General features: G+C 49.5%; 1 protein-coding gene across 2 annotated transcripts in view; it reads left to right on the top strand.

The window, feature by feature from the left end:
- Nucleotides 1-14: 14 nt before the first annotated feature.
- KCND3 (potassium voltage-gated channel subfamily D member 3) overlaps nt 15-19,154 on the top strand; it is a 236,813-nt gene continuing 217,673 nt past the window's right edge. For both annotated transcript variants that reach the window (XM_014588231.1, XM_006149660.2), the window contains exon 1: nt 15-1,087. In XM_014588231.1, the coding sequence (XP_014443717.1) occupies nt 39-1,087 (1,049 nt within the window). In that variant the 5' untranslated portion in view covers nt 15-38. The remainder of the gene's footprint in view (nt 1,088-19,154) is intronic.

Below are 19,154 nucleotides of genomic sequence, written 5' to 3'. Positions count from 1 at the left end.
CCGGGCGGCTTTTGGCGCGGGCAGCTGCCATTGGGTGGATGCCCGTGGCCAACTGCCCTATGCCCCTGGCCCCGGCCGACAAGAACAAGCGGCAGGACGAGCTGATCATCCTCAACGTGAGCGGGCGGAGGTTCCAGACCTGGAGGACCACACTGGAGCGCTACCCGGACACGCTGCTGGGTAGCACGGAGAAGGAGTTCTTCTTCAATGAGGACACCAAGGAGTACTTCTTCGACCGGGACCCGGAAGTGTTCCGCTGCGTGCTCAACTTCTACCGCACTGGGAAGCTGCACTACCCGCGCTACGAGTGCATCTCGGCCTACGACGACGAGCTGGCTTTCTACGGCATCCTGCCCGAGATCATCGGAGACTGCTGCTACGAGGAGTATAAAGACCGCAAGAGGGAGAACGCCGAGCGGCTCATGGACGACAATGACTCGGAGAACAACCAGGAGTCCATGCCCTCGCTCAGCTTCCGCCAGACCATGTGGCGGGCCTTCGAGAACCCGCACACCAGCACCATGGCCCTGGTCTTCTACTACGTGACTGGTTTCTTCATTGCCGTCTCTGTCATCACCAACGTGGTGGAGACGGTGCCGTGCGGCACGGTGCCGGGGAGCAAGGAGCTGCCATGCGGAGAGCGCTACTCCGTGGCCTTCTTCTGCCTGGACACCGCCTGCGTCATGATCTTCACGGTGGAGTACCTCCTCCGGCTCTTCGCGGCGCCCAGCCGCTACCGCTTCATCCGCAGCGTGATGAGCATCATCGACGTGGTGGCCATCATGCCCTATTACATCGGCCTGGTCATGACCAACAACGAGGACGTGTCCGGGGCCTTCGTCACGCTCCGGGTCTTCCGGGTCTTCAGGATCTTCAAGTTCTCCCGCCACTCCCAGGGCTTGCGGATCCTGGGCTACACGCTGAAGAGCTGTGCCTCTGAACTCGGCTTCCTCCTCTTCTCCCTCACCATGGCCATCATCATCTTTGCCACTGTGATGTTCTATGCCGAGAAGGGCTCCTCTGCCAGCAAGTTCACGAGCATCCCCGCCTCATTTTGGTACACCATTGTCACCATGACCACGCTGGGGTAAGTCGTTGCTAGTGGAGTAGACAAGGGCTGAGGTGGATGGAATGAAGCTTGGGGGAATGTCCGGATTGGGGAGAGGAGGGAAGAGTCCCTCACCCAAGTTGTGGGGTCAGGAGAAGCTGCAACATGGGATTCGTTCAGGAGTGGGGTGGTGGCTTGCTCTGAGTTTTCCTTTGGGGATAGGGATGTATTTTGTAAAACTTGGGAAATTAAGTCACCATTTCCTTTATCAGCCATGCATTATGTATGTGCGTGTGATGTCACAAGGTGGGGTGAAGGCTGCCTTCTCACATGCATGCGTCCATTCAAGGGGTGCCTCCGGGAGAAAGACAGGGCAGTGGACAGGGAGGGAAACAATGGTGGGTTCTGTGGAGGTTGTAAGAGTCCAGATTTCCATTACCAGAAGACACTGAGCTGTCTCTGGACCCTTCCTGCATATCTTCTTCGTAATGTATTTGCAGGCTGGTTTCCCTTTCACCTCACTTTCTCCTCTGCTGCTGCAGATGTGCCAGGGTTTACTGGCTCTGAGCGGACTTTCTCTAAGTGACTCTGATTTGGGTTCTGCAAAGTGAGGCACCTGGTTTGTTTTTTTCCCATTCAAGGAGGAGCAATCTTGCTTTTTCACCCTGAGTCAGTGATTAAATGACCTGGCCTACCTGGGCGGCCGTGAGATGGTCTGAATGGATCAGACGCAGAAGTAGCAATATCATAGGAGGGAGGGACAGGTGCTCGGTGAGGGCACAAGTGACTCTGTCTCTTCCATCTCTCTGAGGTCCCCTTTCTGGCTGAGGTCACAGAAATGTATTTATGGTGGTGTGATGTGAAGCTTTCCATCAGAGCAAGGGGGCTCAGAAAGGAGATTACAGCCTTCACCCTAACAGGATTAGAGCCAATAAAGGCAGCTTTATGGAGACATAGATTTCATAGGGGTTTCTGCTTCAGCCGTTGGAAGCCATTGAGAATAATGCAAAATCCCTCCACAATTCATATGCTGGGTCTATATTTGCTTAGGCCAGGAAGCGTTATATTGCTGATGGAGAATTCATGAAGCTTTTTATTTGGTCTTTGACAATTCAGTTGGTGGCGTCCTGGTGATTCGATTTTTTCCTGGCCGAAACCCTGTGGCGGCAGTGTCGGTGTTTCCGTAGTGCTGTGTGTGCTTATTGGGAATGACTGAGCAGGTGATGGGACCTTTTAAAATGATTACATTTGTCATTCTGCCACACGGGAGGGGGTGGGAGTAGCAAGGGAAGAGCAAAGGGTGTCACCATCTGTTTGTGAAAGCCACATTTGATTGGGGCATTCCCTTTACTTCTTATCTGCCCCTTCCTGCCCCTTCCTTCTGTTACATACACACACACACACACACACACACAAACACATACACACATACTTCTTCAAATAGCTGCTCACCAGAGTGGGTAAGAATGTTTGGTCATTTGACCTTGTGTCTCTTGGCTCTGGCGGTATATATGCACTTTTTGGCATTGGGAATGACTGAGCAGGTGATGGGACCTTTTAAAATGATTACATTTGTCATTCTGCCACACGGGAGGGGGTGGGAGTAGCAAGGGAAGAGCAAAGGGTGTCACCATCTGTTTGTGAAAGCCACATTTGATTGGGGCATTCCCTTTACTTCTTATCTGCCCCTTCCTGCCCCTTCCTTCTGTTACATACACACACACACACACACACACACACAAACACATACACACATACTTCTTCAAATAGCTGCTCACCAGAGTGGGTAAGAATGTTTGGTCATTTGACCTTGTGTCTCTTGGCTCTGGCGGTATATATGCACTTTTTGGCACAGCGGGACATTTAGGGATAAAATGGGGAACTGACCACTGTCAGAAAGGGGAACTAACTTTGTCTCTTCCAGGCTGGTCATCCTTTCACCTTTTGGAAGGAGATCTCGCCCATGGCCAGGCACCCCACTCTCACCCTAGCCATGCTACTGATATAACTCTGCCTGCCAATGTCCTCGAGTGCCCCCTGATGGGACTCATGACACCAGAGGGATGCCTCAGGACTGCCAGAGGAGAAAAATGGGGCAGATTGATGGATGCCAGAGTTAAAATGGGATCGTTTCAGAGGAGATCAATGGTAACCTCGCTGGCCATCTGCCCATTACTTTTATTAGTAGTATAGCAGCATATGGGTGCCTACTATGTGTCAGCAGTGTGCTGAGCTCTCTGCATACATTATCTAAGTCTTCACACAGCCCTGCAAGGTGGGAAACATCCTGTACCTTTAAATGATGCAGAAGGTGAGGCCCAGAGAGGTTAGTACACTTCCTTTAGCCACGTAGCTGAGCTGGTTTTCAGGCCGTCTCTGGTGTCCTTCCTCCTTTTACTGACAACACTGCTCATTCCTGTACCATCAGGGCCAGAGTAGAAACCAGGCCTTCAGGGTTACTGCCTTTTTTATTCATGGCCTCGAGGTGAAATAGTCTACTCTAGTCATATTGCTAGTTGAGAAAGCATCAGCCCAGTGAGTACTATAGGCCAGGCACTATACTGGGCACACTGACTTTAAAAAGAAAACCTTTCCTTCTGGACAGTTTAAGCACTGCCTTAGAAATGAATGGCTGCTATCATAGCAAAATTCAGTGTTTTACTGACACTGGGGAAACTGCTGATTTCCTTTGGCATTCACCTTCTATCCCAAGTTGAGCATCAGGTAGTGGACAGTCTTGGCCTCACTGTTGCTTTCCTGGAGGGGAGCAGGTGGGCTTTTCCGGAGAGTGAAGGCAGAGAGGAAGGGAAGGATTCCTGAGCTGGAGAGAGGCATATTTCCCCTGACTGTGGGCCCGGTGGGCTCCCTCATCCCACACCTGACAATGAACACGTTTGTTTTGCCCTCCCCAGGGCATCAGAATGAGTGGCCTCTGTGAGGAGAACCAAATGGGCAGGAAAGGAGACCTTTCACAGTGTCTTTCTTAAACTCAGGTATTGAGTGGAAAAGCAGCCTTTTCTTTCCCTCTACCCCAGCTGGTATAACTCTGTGCCGGATCGGGCTACTTTGACTTTGACCTGAGCTGGCAGTTAGCACCATTACCAGGCTCATTGCTTGGCTGTACTTTGCAGGTGCTTGGCAAAATGCTTTTTAATGGATAGGTCAGTGTAAATGTGGCGCCTTCTCCATTTGCTTGGCCTGGTAAAACTCTCAGTCCCTTTTAGACCTAACCGTTCTCTCTCAAGAGTGGATCCAATATTTAAGGCTGCAGAGCCTGCAGCCTCCTCAGCCCTGTGTGCTCTGCCCCAGCCCTGGCCCCTGGGAGAGAGGAGAGCCTCTGCCTGGTGTCTGACTCTTCTGCTGAGATGCTCTGCAGGGCTATGGGGATCTTCTTGCCTTTTCTGGAGGTTTCACTGGAGAAACCCTCTTCCCTGGCTGGTTTCTGTTCTGACTAGTAGTAGCTGTGACTAGCCATTCCAGAAGCTCATCTTTTTCTTACTCTGCACTGGCATTTGAGCCTCAAATGGCCATGAAATATCAAAGACCAAAATCTAGCACAGTCTGATTGCTTCCAACAGCTCCCAGCAGACCCCTGGCTCCTCCTGGCTCCAGATTCTCCCCGCCTTACCTCTTCCCCGAGTTCTTCCTTCCAGCCTAGTTAGACTGTCCTCAGCTCCTTGCAGAGCTGGGGCCGATCTGCTGAGCACAGGCGCTCGCTCTTCCTGGCTCTGGTTGCCATCTCTGCCTGCTTTCCCAGCACCTCACTGATGTTACTCAGGTGTCCTCCAGGGATAGAGCTCCTGGAACCAATTATTGCCATTTCTTTACTATCTCAAAATACCTTAGACACATGAGGACAGTAACCGCCCAGCTGCCTTCAGGACTTGAGGATGGTTTTCCTCTGTGGCCTCCTGGGCTGATGGGGAAGACCTTGGTGCTCCGCCCAGGTTTCCCTTCTGCCCCCTTGACAGTTGAGCTCCCAAATGCACCATTCAAGGATTCATTTCCGTGCTCATAATTGATGCTATAAATAAAATAAATCCCCAATTATCTCAGTTAACAGAGGGAAGGGTTACCATAGAACTCCCAATATTAAATCAGACCAACATAATTGTTTATGGAATGTATTACATGACGTAAGCGGTTTCAAAGCAGATCTTCCTCCTTTATTTTGTTTAACCTTGCTTGACATGTTGATTGGCCATGACTGCCCAAGCCAGTCCACTGTGGGAATTTGGATGGGAGTGTGGAGAAGGGAGCACAGGTCAAAAGTCCTATGAGCAAGTGTCCACAAGGGTCATGGAGGGCCAGCTCCAGGAGGAGACCGTGCTTTTCTCTCTTAGGGAAGGGCACAGAGCAGCATCTGCTCCCAAAGACCTTGGTGCTCCGCCCAGGTTTCCCTTCTGCCCCCTTGACAGTTGAGCTCCCAAATGCACCATTCAAGGATTCATTTCCGTGCTCATAATTGATGCTATAAATAAAATAAATCCCCAATTATCTCAGTTAACAGAGGGAAGGGTTACCATAGAACTCCCAATATTAAATCAGACCAACATAATTGTTTATGGAATGTATTACATGACGTAAGCGGTTTCAAAGCAGATCTTCCTCCTTTATTTTGTTTAACCTTGCTTGACATGTTGATTGGCCATGACTGCCCAAGCCAGTCCACTGTGGGAATTTGGATGGGAGTGTGGAGAAGGGAGCACAGGTCAAAAGTCCTATGAGCAAGTGTCCACAAGGGTCATGGAGGGCCAGCTCCAGGAGGAGACCGTGCTTTTCTCTCTTAGGGAAGGGCACAGAGCAGCATCTGCTCCCAATGAGGTGGCCTGCCACTACCTGGTTGGCTCAGTTATGTAATTGAGACCGGCAGCCTATCTGTTACCTCGTGCTCTGAGATGGGAGAGCTTTTGACAGTGTCCAAAAATCACTTTAACGAAAACAGAATCGATTTTTACTTCTTCCAAGCATGAAGCAGCCTCCAGGTGATTTGCATTTTCCTTTAAAACATAATCCTGGAATGGGCCTGCCTGAGCTTCCAGGAGGCTCTGGAGACTAGACCTGGGAGATCAATACCGGCAGGCCACAGAATGGGGTACTTGGTCAGGCTCTCCCCAGAGCCAGAAGTGGAGCCAATTCAAGATCCATTTTTGTTAACCCTTCAGTTCTCCAAATTCTAGCTGCACCTCATCTACTGCCTCTGAGGCCCATCTCCCAGTGCCTGAGTGTGTTGGCCCGGGACACTGGCTAACAGTGCCCACCTGCAAGGTGGTGAGTCCCTGCCCAGGGGACTCTGATCACAGGACACTTACTAGGACAGATGGCCTCAGTCCCTTATTATTATTATTTTTTTAATTTCTTAACTGACAGTTCTCCAGTGCTAAAATTCCTAAGAGAGGGATCAGAACTACATTCCAGTAAGGAATGTTTGAGTGTTCAGTATTTATTGAGGGCCTACTGTGCACCAGGCAGCATAGAAGCCCTGTGAATACAGAGACACGGTGATCACATGTCAGCCCCATGGCAGCTACAGGAAACCTGAATCGAGTGAGACTCAGTTCTCACCCTTTGAACTCAGACACTCTTCCTACTTCTCCAGAAACTGCTCTGTTCTTGTGTCTGGCTGGCTTCAATCATGAAACTCAGCTCTGCCTGTCTCCTCCAGGAGGCCTTCCTGGTCTCCAGGAGCTGAGTACTCTCTGCTTGCCACCCGTTGCAGCCCTTGCAGCCCTCTGTCTAGTCTAGTCATGCAGCATTTTATTAACTTCAGCTATTTATGCGACCTCTTCAAGGATGAGAGCCCTTCAAGGGCTGTTCTCTGTTCCAAAGATCATTGTATGACTTGTGCCTAGCACTGAGCCTGATATGTAGTGGGCTATTTATTCAGACAAACAGGTTTAGACCTTAGTTTACCCAGGCTCAGTTTTCTCCTTTGGATAATCATCTTTTGGTTATCATGAGAACCAACAAAAAGTGCTATCCAAATTTTATCATCATGTCATGGCAAGGCAAACACAGGAAAACCAAACAGGGTGTTCTGTAGTTCATATCAGCATTAGCAGGAAAAGTTTGCATCTTAGCCTTTTCACTACTTTTGGTCACTTGGCCATCCTCCTTGCTGCAGACTCTGTGGCCAGGGAGGAGTAGAGAGAGCCACAGATTAGCCTCTCAACTCTTGATGTTTCTCTCCATTTCCATTCAGTTTGCTTTCTCAATCCATGTTCCTGAGTACCTGCTAGGCACTCAGAATATTGCAGTGAAGAATGCAGTCTCTGTAGTGCTCACATTCTAGGAGAAGAACCAAACAGCAAATAAATAGATGAATAAAAACATCATTATTGGGCTACAGAGAAAAATGCAGTGTGAGATAGGGAGTGCCAAGCATGGAGGGCCTCTCCGATAAGGTGAATTTGAGCAGAGACGTGAAGCAATGTGGTAGCTGGGGGAATAGCATTCCCAGCAGAGCCAACAACAAACTCAAAGGCCATCAGACAGGAAGGGCCTTGGTACCCTATTCTTGGAGTGGCAAAAGGGTCTTAATGGTTGAGCTACAAGAACAAGATACCAGGGAGCACCAGGAGATGAGAACAGAGAGTTACAGGAGAGCAGCTCATGCAGGGTCCTCCACAAGGACTTTGCCTTCTCTCCACTAGGCATGGAAAGCCATGGGAGAGTTTTAAGCTACTGACTGACATTTTCAGAGTTCCTCTGGTTGCTGGGTAGTAAATGCATTGTAGGGAAGAAGCTACCACAAGACCTAGGCAAGGAATAATGTGGCAGGGGTCGAGGGCTATGACAGTGGAAATGGATGATGCGAGAGATTCCACCTGTATTTGGAGATAGAGGCCATAGGGAGTTTTCTCAGCAAGTGCCTGCTGATTCTGCTCGTACCAAGCTAACCAAAAACTTCACCACTCCCACAAGCAGGGACTGGCTGGGAAGACACAGTGTTAGACCTTCTCCACCCCTGGCAGAAGCATGTCACCGGAAGAGTCCTTGAGGCCTTGCAGGATGGCTCCAAGGCCCAGGGTAGCCGAGACCTCAACATGGAACGAACAAGCCCAGAGAGCCCAAGTTGTAGCCCAGGCATCTCAGAGTAAACTGGAGCTGGCAGTAAGCAGGGAGCTCCACACCTGGATAGAAGTTCCTTACACAGGCAACGTTTAGGGCCATCTGGCAAGGGGCTGGCCATGGAGCTCACTGCCATGAGGGGTCTGTCTAGGTTCAGAAATGGAAACGAGAGGCCATTCTGAAACAGAGAGTGGCCAAAGGGCTGCAGGGCTGCAGAAGAGGGAAAGATGAATTCGCACTGGAGGGGCTTCAGCTGTTTGGATGCTTCACACAGGGAGCATCAGGTTGGATTTGTCGTCCCTTCCAGCAACTCTAATGGCCGCAGTTTTGGGAAAGGGATTTCCAGACTGGTTCCCATTTCACAGTTCTCTTCTGGAATCCTTCAAAATCGATCTCAACCTCTCCCTCTCCTTCCCCCCTCTCTGGTTTGTTTGGGTTTCCCTCTTTAAACACGCCTGCCTATAAACACAAACATGATCCTTCCCGAGGAGCAGCAATTATTCTGCCTTAAAATAGTGTAAATAAAAGGCGGCATGACTTTCCCCTCCTAAGGGGGGACGAGCCCCTCCGTAACTACTTGAATAATTTTGTTTCTCTCGCCCAGGAAAGAGCTCTTGTCTAGGCCAGATTGGACAGAAGAGCCAAGACTTTTAGCTGTGAGACACCCTCTACCCCGCCATGTCCCCATCTAATCCCCTGCCCTCAGATAGGTGGCACTACATACAGCCACCCTCCTTTCAGGGTGATCAGACCCCCAGAATTCTCCTGGATGAACACAGTACTGCCCTCAGACCACCTTCTAATGGGTATTTGTTTGTGACAGGGAGGAAGGAGTTCCCACAGGGCTTTGGGGGCATCCAGAGTTCTCTACTAAGAGGCTCAACTCTGATGGCCTCCAGGTTGAGTCCAGCTCCCCTGTCTCTGTCCAGCCTGCCTCCCCACTACCCCCACTTCCCTCTTCCCAATTCGCTGCAAATGATGGCTACGTGGGAAGGTGGAGACACGGAGAGAAGGTAGTTCAGACTTGGCTGACCATGACTGGATGGAAGGAGACTGCCTTCAGCTCATGTAATCATATTCCTGGTGTCAGGACTCGAATGAGTGTCATTAAGCGGAATCAGAAAAATCGTTTTAATATAAGTGCCACCTCACACACAAGCTAGTTGATGGAGAGATGGATGAGGCGGGGGACGCCTCCTTTGTAATGTGATGCTGTAAAATCCCATCACCTTCATTATTTCCCACCGAGCCAACGCATCATAATACCCATGAGCAGCAGAACAGCTTGAATTTAATATACAGAAAGTCCAATCAAACAATAAATGGATGAAACTATATAAAGAAACCATTTTCTGGGAGGCTGGCTCCATTCTCTGGGATTCAGCTCTCTGACACACGAAATGTGCATCAATTTTCCCCCAACTAATGCAGCTGCCGAATCACCACATGTGATATTTGTTTGCTTCAGAACTGAGAAGGGGGAACTGTCCCCCCTACATTATCTGGCTATCAATGTGAAAATTGCAAATCTCCTTTTCTTTGATTGGCATCCAGTGGTTCCCAGTAGCACAGCAAGGCACTTCCTGCCCCCAACAAGACTAGAAGCCCAATGCTGCACCTTCCCAGAACCTGATTAGTCCCGGAGGCACTTTGTTGTCTTCTTTAAACAAAAACCAATTCTGGACAGCCATGTGGACTATTTAGGGGGCTGAGAAGTCTCCCTCCTTGGTAACCATCAGTGAGGTAGCCCAACCATAGTCTGTGCTGACACTTTGGAAGCCTTGCCTTGGTGGTTGTAAAGTAGATGTTTCTTTCTGACCTGGAGTCCTCCCACCAGCATAGTCCTCCATCCTTTCTTCTGTTCCTGTTACCCAGGCAGGTACTGAGAGACTGTAAATGCAAATCTCAACTGATCGGCCAAACAGAATTAGAAAGACAAACCAGCTGCCTAAAATTTAGACAATACCCTCCCCCCCCAAAAAAATTAGACAATCCCATGTCAAAGACTGGTGGAAATAATGTTTTTATGTTTCTGGCGTGGGATTCTTTTTGACACGTTTTCCAGTGGCTTGGATAACAGAGAGTTAACCATAATTATGGGCTTATAGCTGCTGAGAAGTATCATTAGTTTATTTTTACTTCTTTCTGGACATGCATACTTGAGCAGAAAAAGAAACTGGGAGAATTAAACAAAATGATACCAAAACAGTGGACATCTTGATTTAATTCAACAAAATTATTGAGAGATGAGCAAAGATTTTTAGCTGTGAGACATCACCCTCCACCTCCCATCCTCTCCCCTCAAACAGGTAGAATTGCACACAACCAGCCACTTTGAGGAAATAGGTGCAAGACACATAATGGGAGTGTAGACATGAACAAGATGTCAGTTCTGTCCTAGGAAGTTTACAATCGAGCAGGGGAACCGAGCATGTTTCCAAAAGTGTATAAGAGAATGGGGCAAATGCTGAAATGATCAGGAGTGTTTGATGCAGAATAAACGCTGAATGAATATTTGCTGATGAATGAATGATTGGTTTCATAGAAAAGGTGACATTTTAGCTAGATCAACAACAGTGGGTAGAATTTTGATAGGTAGATATAGGAAATCCAAGTAAATTGCAAAAAGGCATGCTGTTTGGGAAGCTTAACTAATATACCAGCTTACTAGTATTCAGAGTGTATGAAGAGGAAAATAGCTGGGGATAAGCAGGGACAAAAATTTTCTAGAGGTGCAGAAAGCCTAAAATATTAGGGTAAGGAATTCATTTGGTAAGGCATTAGAGAGCCTGCCACTAATGGCATTCCAGTGACACGTTGATCAGGAAGGTTTGTTCGGCAGCTGCCTTCTGGATGAATGTTAGAGGGGAGCCCTTGGACACAGGACTCAGCCTGATCAGTCAACCAGAAGACTAATCCAAGTAAGAGGTAGTGAAAGCCTGACTCAGGGCAGTTGCAGTAGAAAAGGAGAGACAAAAACGAGAACAGAAAGATACCGAGGAGAAGTCAAAGGGAACTCTGGAATTGCAAGGCCGGATGACTAGCAGTATGGAATTGGCAAATGTTCAAGGAGAAGTAGGTTGGCAGGAGTTCTAGAGGAAAGGTAGAGACAGTGAGCTTGGCTTTGGACCGCAATGTTTGACCCAGAGTGTCTTTGAGGTGGCCAGCAGACAGATGAGAAATGGTTCTGGAGCCTAGCAGGGAGGACAGGGAAGGGGCGAAGAGGCAGTTTCCAAAACCATCAGTGGAAGCAGGAAAAAGAGATGAGATTGGCCAAGGAGAAATGAAGGGAGAGAAGAGGGGAAGGGGAAGGGGAAGGTTTCCTGGCCCATGCCCTATTTCTCTGGCATTTGTCCCCTCCTCCCTGTTGGGAGTATTGTGAACAGCTTTGTTGATGTTGTCATCCAGTCTCTGCTCTTGGTCTGTGTAAGTTCCCTCTCATACTGTGTTTCTGCTGGAGCTAAAAGGTCAGGTCAGTTTTCTGAGTAAAACAAGGTTTTGCTAAGTCTTCTATATTGATAATTAGATAAATAGCACTCACTCAGAAAAGCAGTATTTGGGTTTTGTTGTTGTTGTTATTGTTTTTGTTTATTTTGCTTTGCCAAAAAGAAAAATGAAGAGATCCTTAGCAGGTGGTATGATGGCTAAGGTGCTGGATTCCCACATGGCCAACCATGGTTTGAGTCCTGGACCTGGACCTAGTGGCTTAAAGCTCATCCTGAGTGCATGTGTAGGCATGTCTAAAATCTCTAGAGGAGAATGGAGGAAAGGGGATTGTGGTATGGCTATCACTCCTGGGGCAGGGGGGGAGTTGACTTCTCACTTTCTCTTTCTGCTTGTTTCTGTCTCTCTCCAGCAAGTGTACATGCCCTATGGCCAAAAAAAAAAAAAAAGACCTTTACATTGCCATATGCATATGGATGAGAGATAGGGTGAATGGTCACAGTCCAAGAACTATCTGTGACTGGCCAAGGATGATGACTCTAATGCAGAGTGATCCAGCCTTTGTAGAGGGGCACAGTCCTGGTCCTCGTAGGACCAGACCTTTGGGCAGAGCTTCCAAGTGCCTGAGACCCTGATAGCACTACTCTCTATGCTCCTTTAAGAAGAATGTCAGGTGTACTCCCTGGGTCACTAGGAGCATCCCCTGATCTAGTCCCTTTAGGAGATACCTGTCCCTTGATAAGCAACTGGGGGAAGTGATGGTTCAGCAATTCAGCAAACATACATGGAGCTATCACTGTGAACAAGACACAGCCCTAATTGCATAAGGGGCTGCAAAGAGGGAAAAGGGTTGGGGACTAAATCCTGTGAAGTGAGTACAGGCTCCCATTCAGCAGAGGAGAAGACTGAGGCACCACGGCAAGCTCTCTCATTGCAGTAGCACTGCTGGATTCAGAGTGAGGCCCTTTGACTTCAGTAGCATCCACTAGCTTTATAGGAGTCGAGTAACAGACGCATGAGGCTCAGTGAGCTGTATTCCTGGACTTGATAAGGTAAGAGACAGAAGGAAGGGACAGGAAAATGTGAAGAGAAGGTGGAGGAAGCAGAAATCAGGGACAGCTTCTTGGAGGAAGTGGACTTTTAACTGGCCCCTGAAAGACTATGGTGGAAAATTAAATGCATTCATCTATTCGATTGTTTATACAACAAATACTGTAGGTCTACCATGTACCTGGCATGATGCTGGGGGCTGAGGATATATCTGTGAACAAAATAAACAAATTCTCTAGAGCGAACGCTCTTGTAGGAGAAGCTAACAATCAGCAAGTGCAAGTAAAAATGAGAATCAAAAGTTGGAATCAAAGCTGAGAAAGAGGTAAAGCTTGCAAAAGGCAGAGGGAGTGAAGGCCAATGGCCTGACACACTGGGAGAGCTGAGGGGTCACAGCATGAGGGTACAAAGGGGAGGCCACTCCCACCTCTCCTCAGGGGAAAGCATGATCTGCAGTTGGTTAGGAGACAGAGTGAGGCTGGCCCCAGGACAGCTGTGACCATTTCATGGCCGCCCACGAGTCTCTTTAGGGTTGTTATTCAGAAGGTGGAGAAGCAGCTCTTTGCCATCACCTCCTGAGACTGAACGAGTAGAAACAGGTTCGCCCTGACACGTGAGGGAGGGACCGTTATCATTATTATCCTTATTAACAGCAAGAATCGTAACTAACTATACTGAGCCTTTACAGTGTTCCAGGAACTGTGCTAAATAAAAATTATGTTGATCCATTGACTCCTCCCTGTCACCCTGTGTGAGAGAGGCTACTGTTGTCCGTGTCTTGTAACCTGGGCTTCCTCAGAACTTACCCTGGTAAACGGAGAAGCTGGGATACAAACTGGCACTGGTCTGGCTGGTGTCTGCCCCTATCACTGACCACCAGCTTTCCATGCGGCCTGAACCGTGTCCTCTAGGAGGAGGAGAAGTCTCTTTCCCCAGCCTTTGTCTTGTGCAGAGAAGGTGGAGCACCCCCAATCGTGCCCAGCTCAAAGACTCCTGGGGGCTGTTGGCAAAGGTTCTGAGAGTGAAGAGTGGATGTAGAATGGTGACCAAGGATAGGTCAGAGTCACAGGAGACAAAGCAGGCGGACACCAAGAGTGGGGATCAGGGCGTGGGCCGGTGGAGACAGGACACGTGCAGCTCAGCAGCAGGCAAAGCACGAACTTGCAAAGGAGGGGGGAAAGAAAGAGGTGGGAATTGTACTGTAAACTAGTAGAGCTTGTTTAACTTGAGGGAGAGGGGAAACTGTAAATATGCGCACTGTATAAATAGCCTATGTAAATATCTTTTATAATAACTTTCAAAATTCCTTATGCCATCTCCTCATCTGAAGAGATTCTGGTTCTGGGTGGAACGTCCTAGTCTGGGGCTGGCAGTCTCCCTACTTAACCCTGGCTTTGGGGGATCACTTAGCCCCCAACTGGCCCCCTCCTTCCAGCCCACCAGAGAGACCACGGCTCAGTCAAGAGAGCTGAAGGATGGAAGTGGCACTGATGGGGAGCCTGTTGGAACCCCATGGCAGAGCACAGGCTCCCTGTTGTCCACACCCCTCTGCAATAGGCCCTCTGCAGTGATCTGCAGCTGCTTTCCATTCCAGGAGATGAAGTAGTGATCGGGGTGCTGGGGAGCCTCCTGGGACCTGGGATGTCATGGGTGCTGCTTCACACCCTCCTGGAGGAATGTGATGTCCAGGTGCAGCTCTTTCTTCATGAGCTGTGCTCCTCACTCCCCTCTCTGCTGGCTTTTCTGACGTGGCAGCTCTTGGACTCGTTCTGCCTTTTTCATGCCATTTCTGCACGGCAGAGATGAAGAAGAGCAACACGCCATATGTGACCCTAGATTTTCTTTTCTCCTTTCTTCCCAGCCCATTTCTCTTCTGCTTCCAGAAACGGCTGGGAGTTCTCCCGAGAGTTTTGCACTTGAGGACTTGTGTTTCTGTCTTCTAAGCCAAGCTCCCCCCTCTCCCCTCTCCCACTCCAGCAGAAGCTTGTCTGAAGCAAGCAAAAGGGCATTGTGTTGATTAATAAAACATTTTCCTGCAGCCTGACTGGCACACTCAGAGTTTGGGCACGGCTCAGAGAGGGATTATGAAGCGCTATGCCCACTCCCCTTCCCCCACCCCAGACACCGTGTCTGACTTTCTGAATATTTCCATGTAAGGTCAGCTGCTCATCCGAGGAGCACAGGCTGCTGTGTCCATGCTCTGAGTTAGGTGCTTTGTGCCTGAGCTGGCTCACATGGTTATCTGAATCCTTCAGCTAGAGCTGGACTCTGTAGGACAATGGGGAAATGCTGGATTGGGAGTGAGGAGTTGTGGGAGTGGGACCAGCTATAGCAGACCATGGGACCTTGAGCAGGTCACTTCCTCTCTCTGCTTCTCAATGTCCTCTTGTGAATGGTAAGGGGGTTGATTCTCACCTCCTAGCTGGTAGCACAAGCATTAAGTCTTTCATTCTTTCAAGCAAAATGAGTCATTAGCCCAGTAGCCTGGATAATCCACAGCCTGGAGAAGCAGCCCTTGATGAGAGGGCACTGGGGACCTTTCCATTTCCCTTCTTTCTCCTCCAAAGAGGCAGAAGTTAAGAGTCCTTGGCCATCAGAAATGCCAGTCTGCAGAGGGACTTGGGACATTCTGCTCAGAGACTCCTGCTGAGGGCTCCAAGGTACTTGACAGGGAGCCTGCTCAGCACAGGTCAAGTTCAGCAGCCTCAATTGCATAGGGCCAGGAGAGCAGGAAGTTGTGAATTCAGCTCCCTGGGCAGCTCTGGGTGGGCTGATGAGGAGGAAGCACAAGACATTAACCCTGGGACCAAGAGGTTTATAAAGGATGAGATCAGACAGCCTTTTAAGCCCCACAGATCCTAGATTTAGAGAGCCTAGTTTGCTATCCCCCTTTGGGGATGGACTCCCTTCAACAGCCTCCCCAGCAGACAGCAACAGATCTTCCTGAACATTTCTAGGGCTGGGGCGCTTACCCTTCTCAATGCTGCCCATTCTATTGTTAGAGCCAGCGGTCACAAAACTCCTTTTCAGATTGAACTCAAATTTGCTTCCTTCATACCCCAGAAGGGCAAGGGCTTTGAGAACCTGGGAAGCTCTATCAGGAAATAGTTCTGGATGGCAGGAAGTCACTAGGGGACTTGGTGTTTTGGCACACAGTTAGGGTAACCCAAACACAGGCCTGGCAGACCTAAGCCTGCTGGGGAGTGAGGGCTTCTTGGGTGAGCCAGCATGCAGAGTCCTTCCCATCCCCTTGGGTTACATAGCTGAGGACCTGTGCAGCATGGCCGGTGAGTGGAAGCCTCCACACTGTCTCCCACCACCCCACCTCTACTGACCCCTGCAGAGGGGCTGACTTCCTGCATGCCCACTCCATCACAAACTTATTTTTCTCTTCCCATTATCCTATTGGTCTGTAGATGGCCCTTCCCTTCTCCACCCCCATTATTTTATTACCCAGTGAGTTCCCCACAGGAAGGCAGGGGAATCTACATATTGCCATTAGCATCCGCGTGGGCAGCATGGCTTACATTACCTTGAGTTATTTGAATGAAACCAACCATTAAATGATCACAGAGGACTGGGAAGAGGGCAAGGGTGCCGGGCTCTCTCTGAATGTGAGCATCTCACTGGCTGGCTTTCCAGTGTGCAGGGGGGCAGGGATGGAGGGATGAGGGCTGGAGGGCGGGCAGCAGACTGGTGTTAGTGATGGGTGGCTTGGAGGCAATGGGCCAGGGTGGTGCATCTCCTCCTACGGAGGTTCTCTTTTTCCATCTGAAAGCCTGCATTTATCAGCCCCTGCTTACACGGGCAGGCCTGGCTCACCCAGCTCCCAGCAGTGTGCCTGGCTGTGCGCAGAGGTCACATCCCAGCCCATCGCTGTGTCCTGTGGTCCTGCAGGTTTACATCCAGCAAAGTGAGAGTCATTCACACATGTATGCATCAGACACACTGAAGGACAAAATCGAACCAAGTAGAATTCATTGATGAGTCAGGTCCAAGGTCTGTGCATTTCTTTCCTTTTATTTTTTTCTTTTAAGGTTTATGTATTTATTTCTTCAATTAGAGAGAGAAACAGAGACAGGCACCCCCAACAGAGTCCCTCTGCCACAATCGAATCCAGTCTCATCCAGCCTTGAACACGGGCCATATGTGTGTGCCCAGTATCTGCAGGGAAGCCCCAGGACATGAACCCAGAACCTTTCCCATGTGAACCTAGCTGTGTTACCACTATGCTACTGCCTAACCTGTTTGTGCATTTCATGGCATGAAGTTCCCAAATTTAGGATCTAGTAGCCCTGGACATTTCCTTTCCAGCTAGGGGGGGACCCAAGAAATTGCTTCAGGTCTGTTCCGCCTGGAGAATCAGGAGTGAGAAAGAACTTGTAGGAGTGTGCTAAATCATCTGAGAAAGCTAGTTTAGAGAGCTGGAAAAAGGTGTTCCAGGAGTAACCTGGGCTATTGCCAACCTGAGAGACCTTCTGGGTACTAGGTCCCTTTTTACTAGTGGAGTCCCTTCATTCTTGGAAGATGAGCCTGCTGAGAGGTGGTCCGCCCCCCACACCAGAAACATCACCCTAATCTAGGGCTGTCATTTTGGTTCTTAGACCGGCCTCTCACCCACCTGCCTCTTTTTCCTTGAAAGCAACTCTACATTTAGAATCCAGAGAGAAGTTCTGGGTTGGGGAGATGGTACCAATTCAAGTCCTTGAATTTATCTACACACACACAGACACATACACACACACACACACAGTGTTGGCGAGAAGGGGGCACGGGAGAACTGATCTTCCAAATGTAGGTGCTAGGGGTGCCCTGCTTGCTGGGGTGCCCTGCGTGGGGCAGGAGGTCACTGACCAGAGGCTGCTTCCACCGCGCCTGTCCACCTTGGGAACTGAGGGGATCTATGCCTGCCTGCATGCCTGTGGCTATCCTTGCCCAGCTGTGTACCACGGCCCACAGGCTGAGAAGCTCTGCTTCAGAACGCTGGGTTTCAGCTTGCCCAGAACTGCCCCTGCCCCTACCCACGGCTGATCTCGGGGTCCCAGCTGGGCTGTCCTCAGTGCAAACCTGCTTTGGCAAGTACCGTATCCCATGCCAGGGAAGACCATCAAACCTTGGAGCCTAGGATTGTGGCCCAGGAGGAATCTTGGCTCCTCTTCCCTCCTGCCCAGCCTGGCTGGGTGCCCAGCAGCCATAATGGTATATAAATGCCAGTTTGCCTCCTTCTGCTGAAGTGCAATAGAGTTATAACCAGGAGGCGATTCAGAGCCTCTGACTAGTGGATGGGTCAGGAGTAGGATGCAGGGTAAGTTCGCCTCTCCTTTTCTGTGGAGGATTAATCCCCTCTGAACTCTGAGACAGTGCCTCCGAGAAGACAGTAAAATGATTCCGAGAAAAACCTAAGCTTTGCTTAGGCTGGGAACCTCTCAAAATGGAAAAAACCCATCTGTCCATTGGTGTGCTGGGGAGAGGTAGGACAGCCTGCCTGAGCACCTCGCAGCCCAGGAGGCTATCTGGCTGGAAGGTCCTCTGTAACCTTCTTTGCATGTCATGGTACTCCCTGTCAGGAGACCTGTCCTGTGGTCTAACCTCTAGTCTTCCTGGCAGGCTCGGTTCACTGCTCCAGCTCAGCCCTCACTAGAGCTAGAGATCTGTTAGGCAGCCCCTTTCTCCAGTCGAGCACTCTGACAGTTGGGACCTCGGTGGGGCTGTTCATTCAAACAACAAAGATAAGAAAACCTTCGTTCACATAGGGCCAGGCAGTGCTTGAAGTGTTCTGTGTTTATTAACTTGGTTTCACAACAGTCCTGTCAAGGAGGCCTTATCATTACTATCCCCACTTAACTAATGAGAAAACTAAGGTAGAGAGAGATTTAGTAACTTGTCAAAGGTCCCACGGCTACTTAATGGCAGAGAAGAGATTCAAACTCAGGGCATTCTGGCTCCAGAACCCGTGTAAGCACCAGAGAGCTACTGCCACTCTCATGTTCACATCATTCTCCTTTAGGGCTTATTTTCTAACGTCTTCCTCGGTTCCTTTGTAGGCTACGAATCAGTTAGTTTTTACTACATACAAAACCACCCCCAAAACCTAGTGGTTTAAACCACAAACATTTATTGTTTCTCATGATTCTGGACATGTGAGTGGACACGGCAGTTCTCCTAGTCTGGGCTGGCTCAACTAATCTCCTGGTCACCTGGGGCTCAGCTTGGGACAGAAAAACAAGGGTAGCCTCATTCACATGTGGTGGTTGACCCAAGATCACCTAGGGCAACAAGGTCTGGTGGCTTGGCCCGCAGGCTGACCCAGATCCTTTAGATGGTGGCAATGGTGGGGCCCAAGAGTAACAGGGACAGTGTCTCAGTGGTCAAAGGAAAGCACACGGCCAAGCCCTTGGGTTCTACTCCAAGGGTAGAGAAATGAGTCTACCTTGCATAGGAGGGGTACCACATTGTATAGGGGAATGAACTCGAAGGAATGAGAAGAGGAGCTGGTGGCCATTGTACCACCTGCTATAGGGTCTGACCATATGTGCTCACT

This window comes from Tupaia chinensis, unplaced genomic scaffold (assembly GCF_000334495.1).
Source record: "Tupaia chinensis unplaced genomic scaffold, TupChi_1.0 Scaffold000270_2, whole genome shotgun sequence".
Classification (NCBI taxonomy): Eukaryota; Metazoa; Chordata; class Mammalia; order Scandentia; family Tupaiidae; genus Tupaia; species Tupaia belangeri.
The sequence above is the reverse complement of the archived record's forward strand: the minus strand, read 5'-3'. Positions and strand labels throughout refer to the sequence as shown.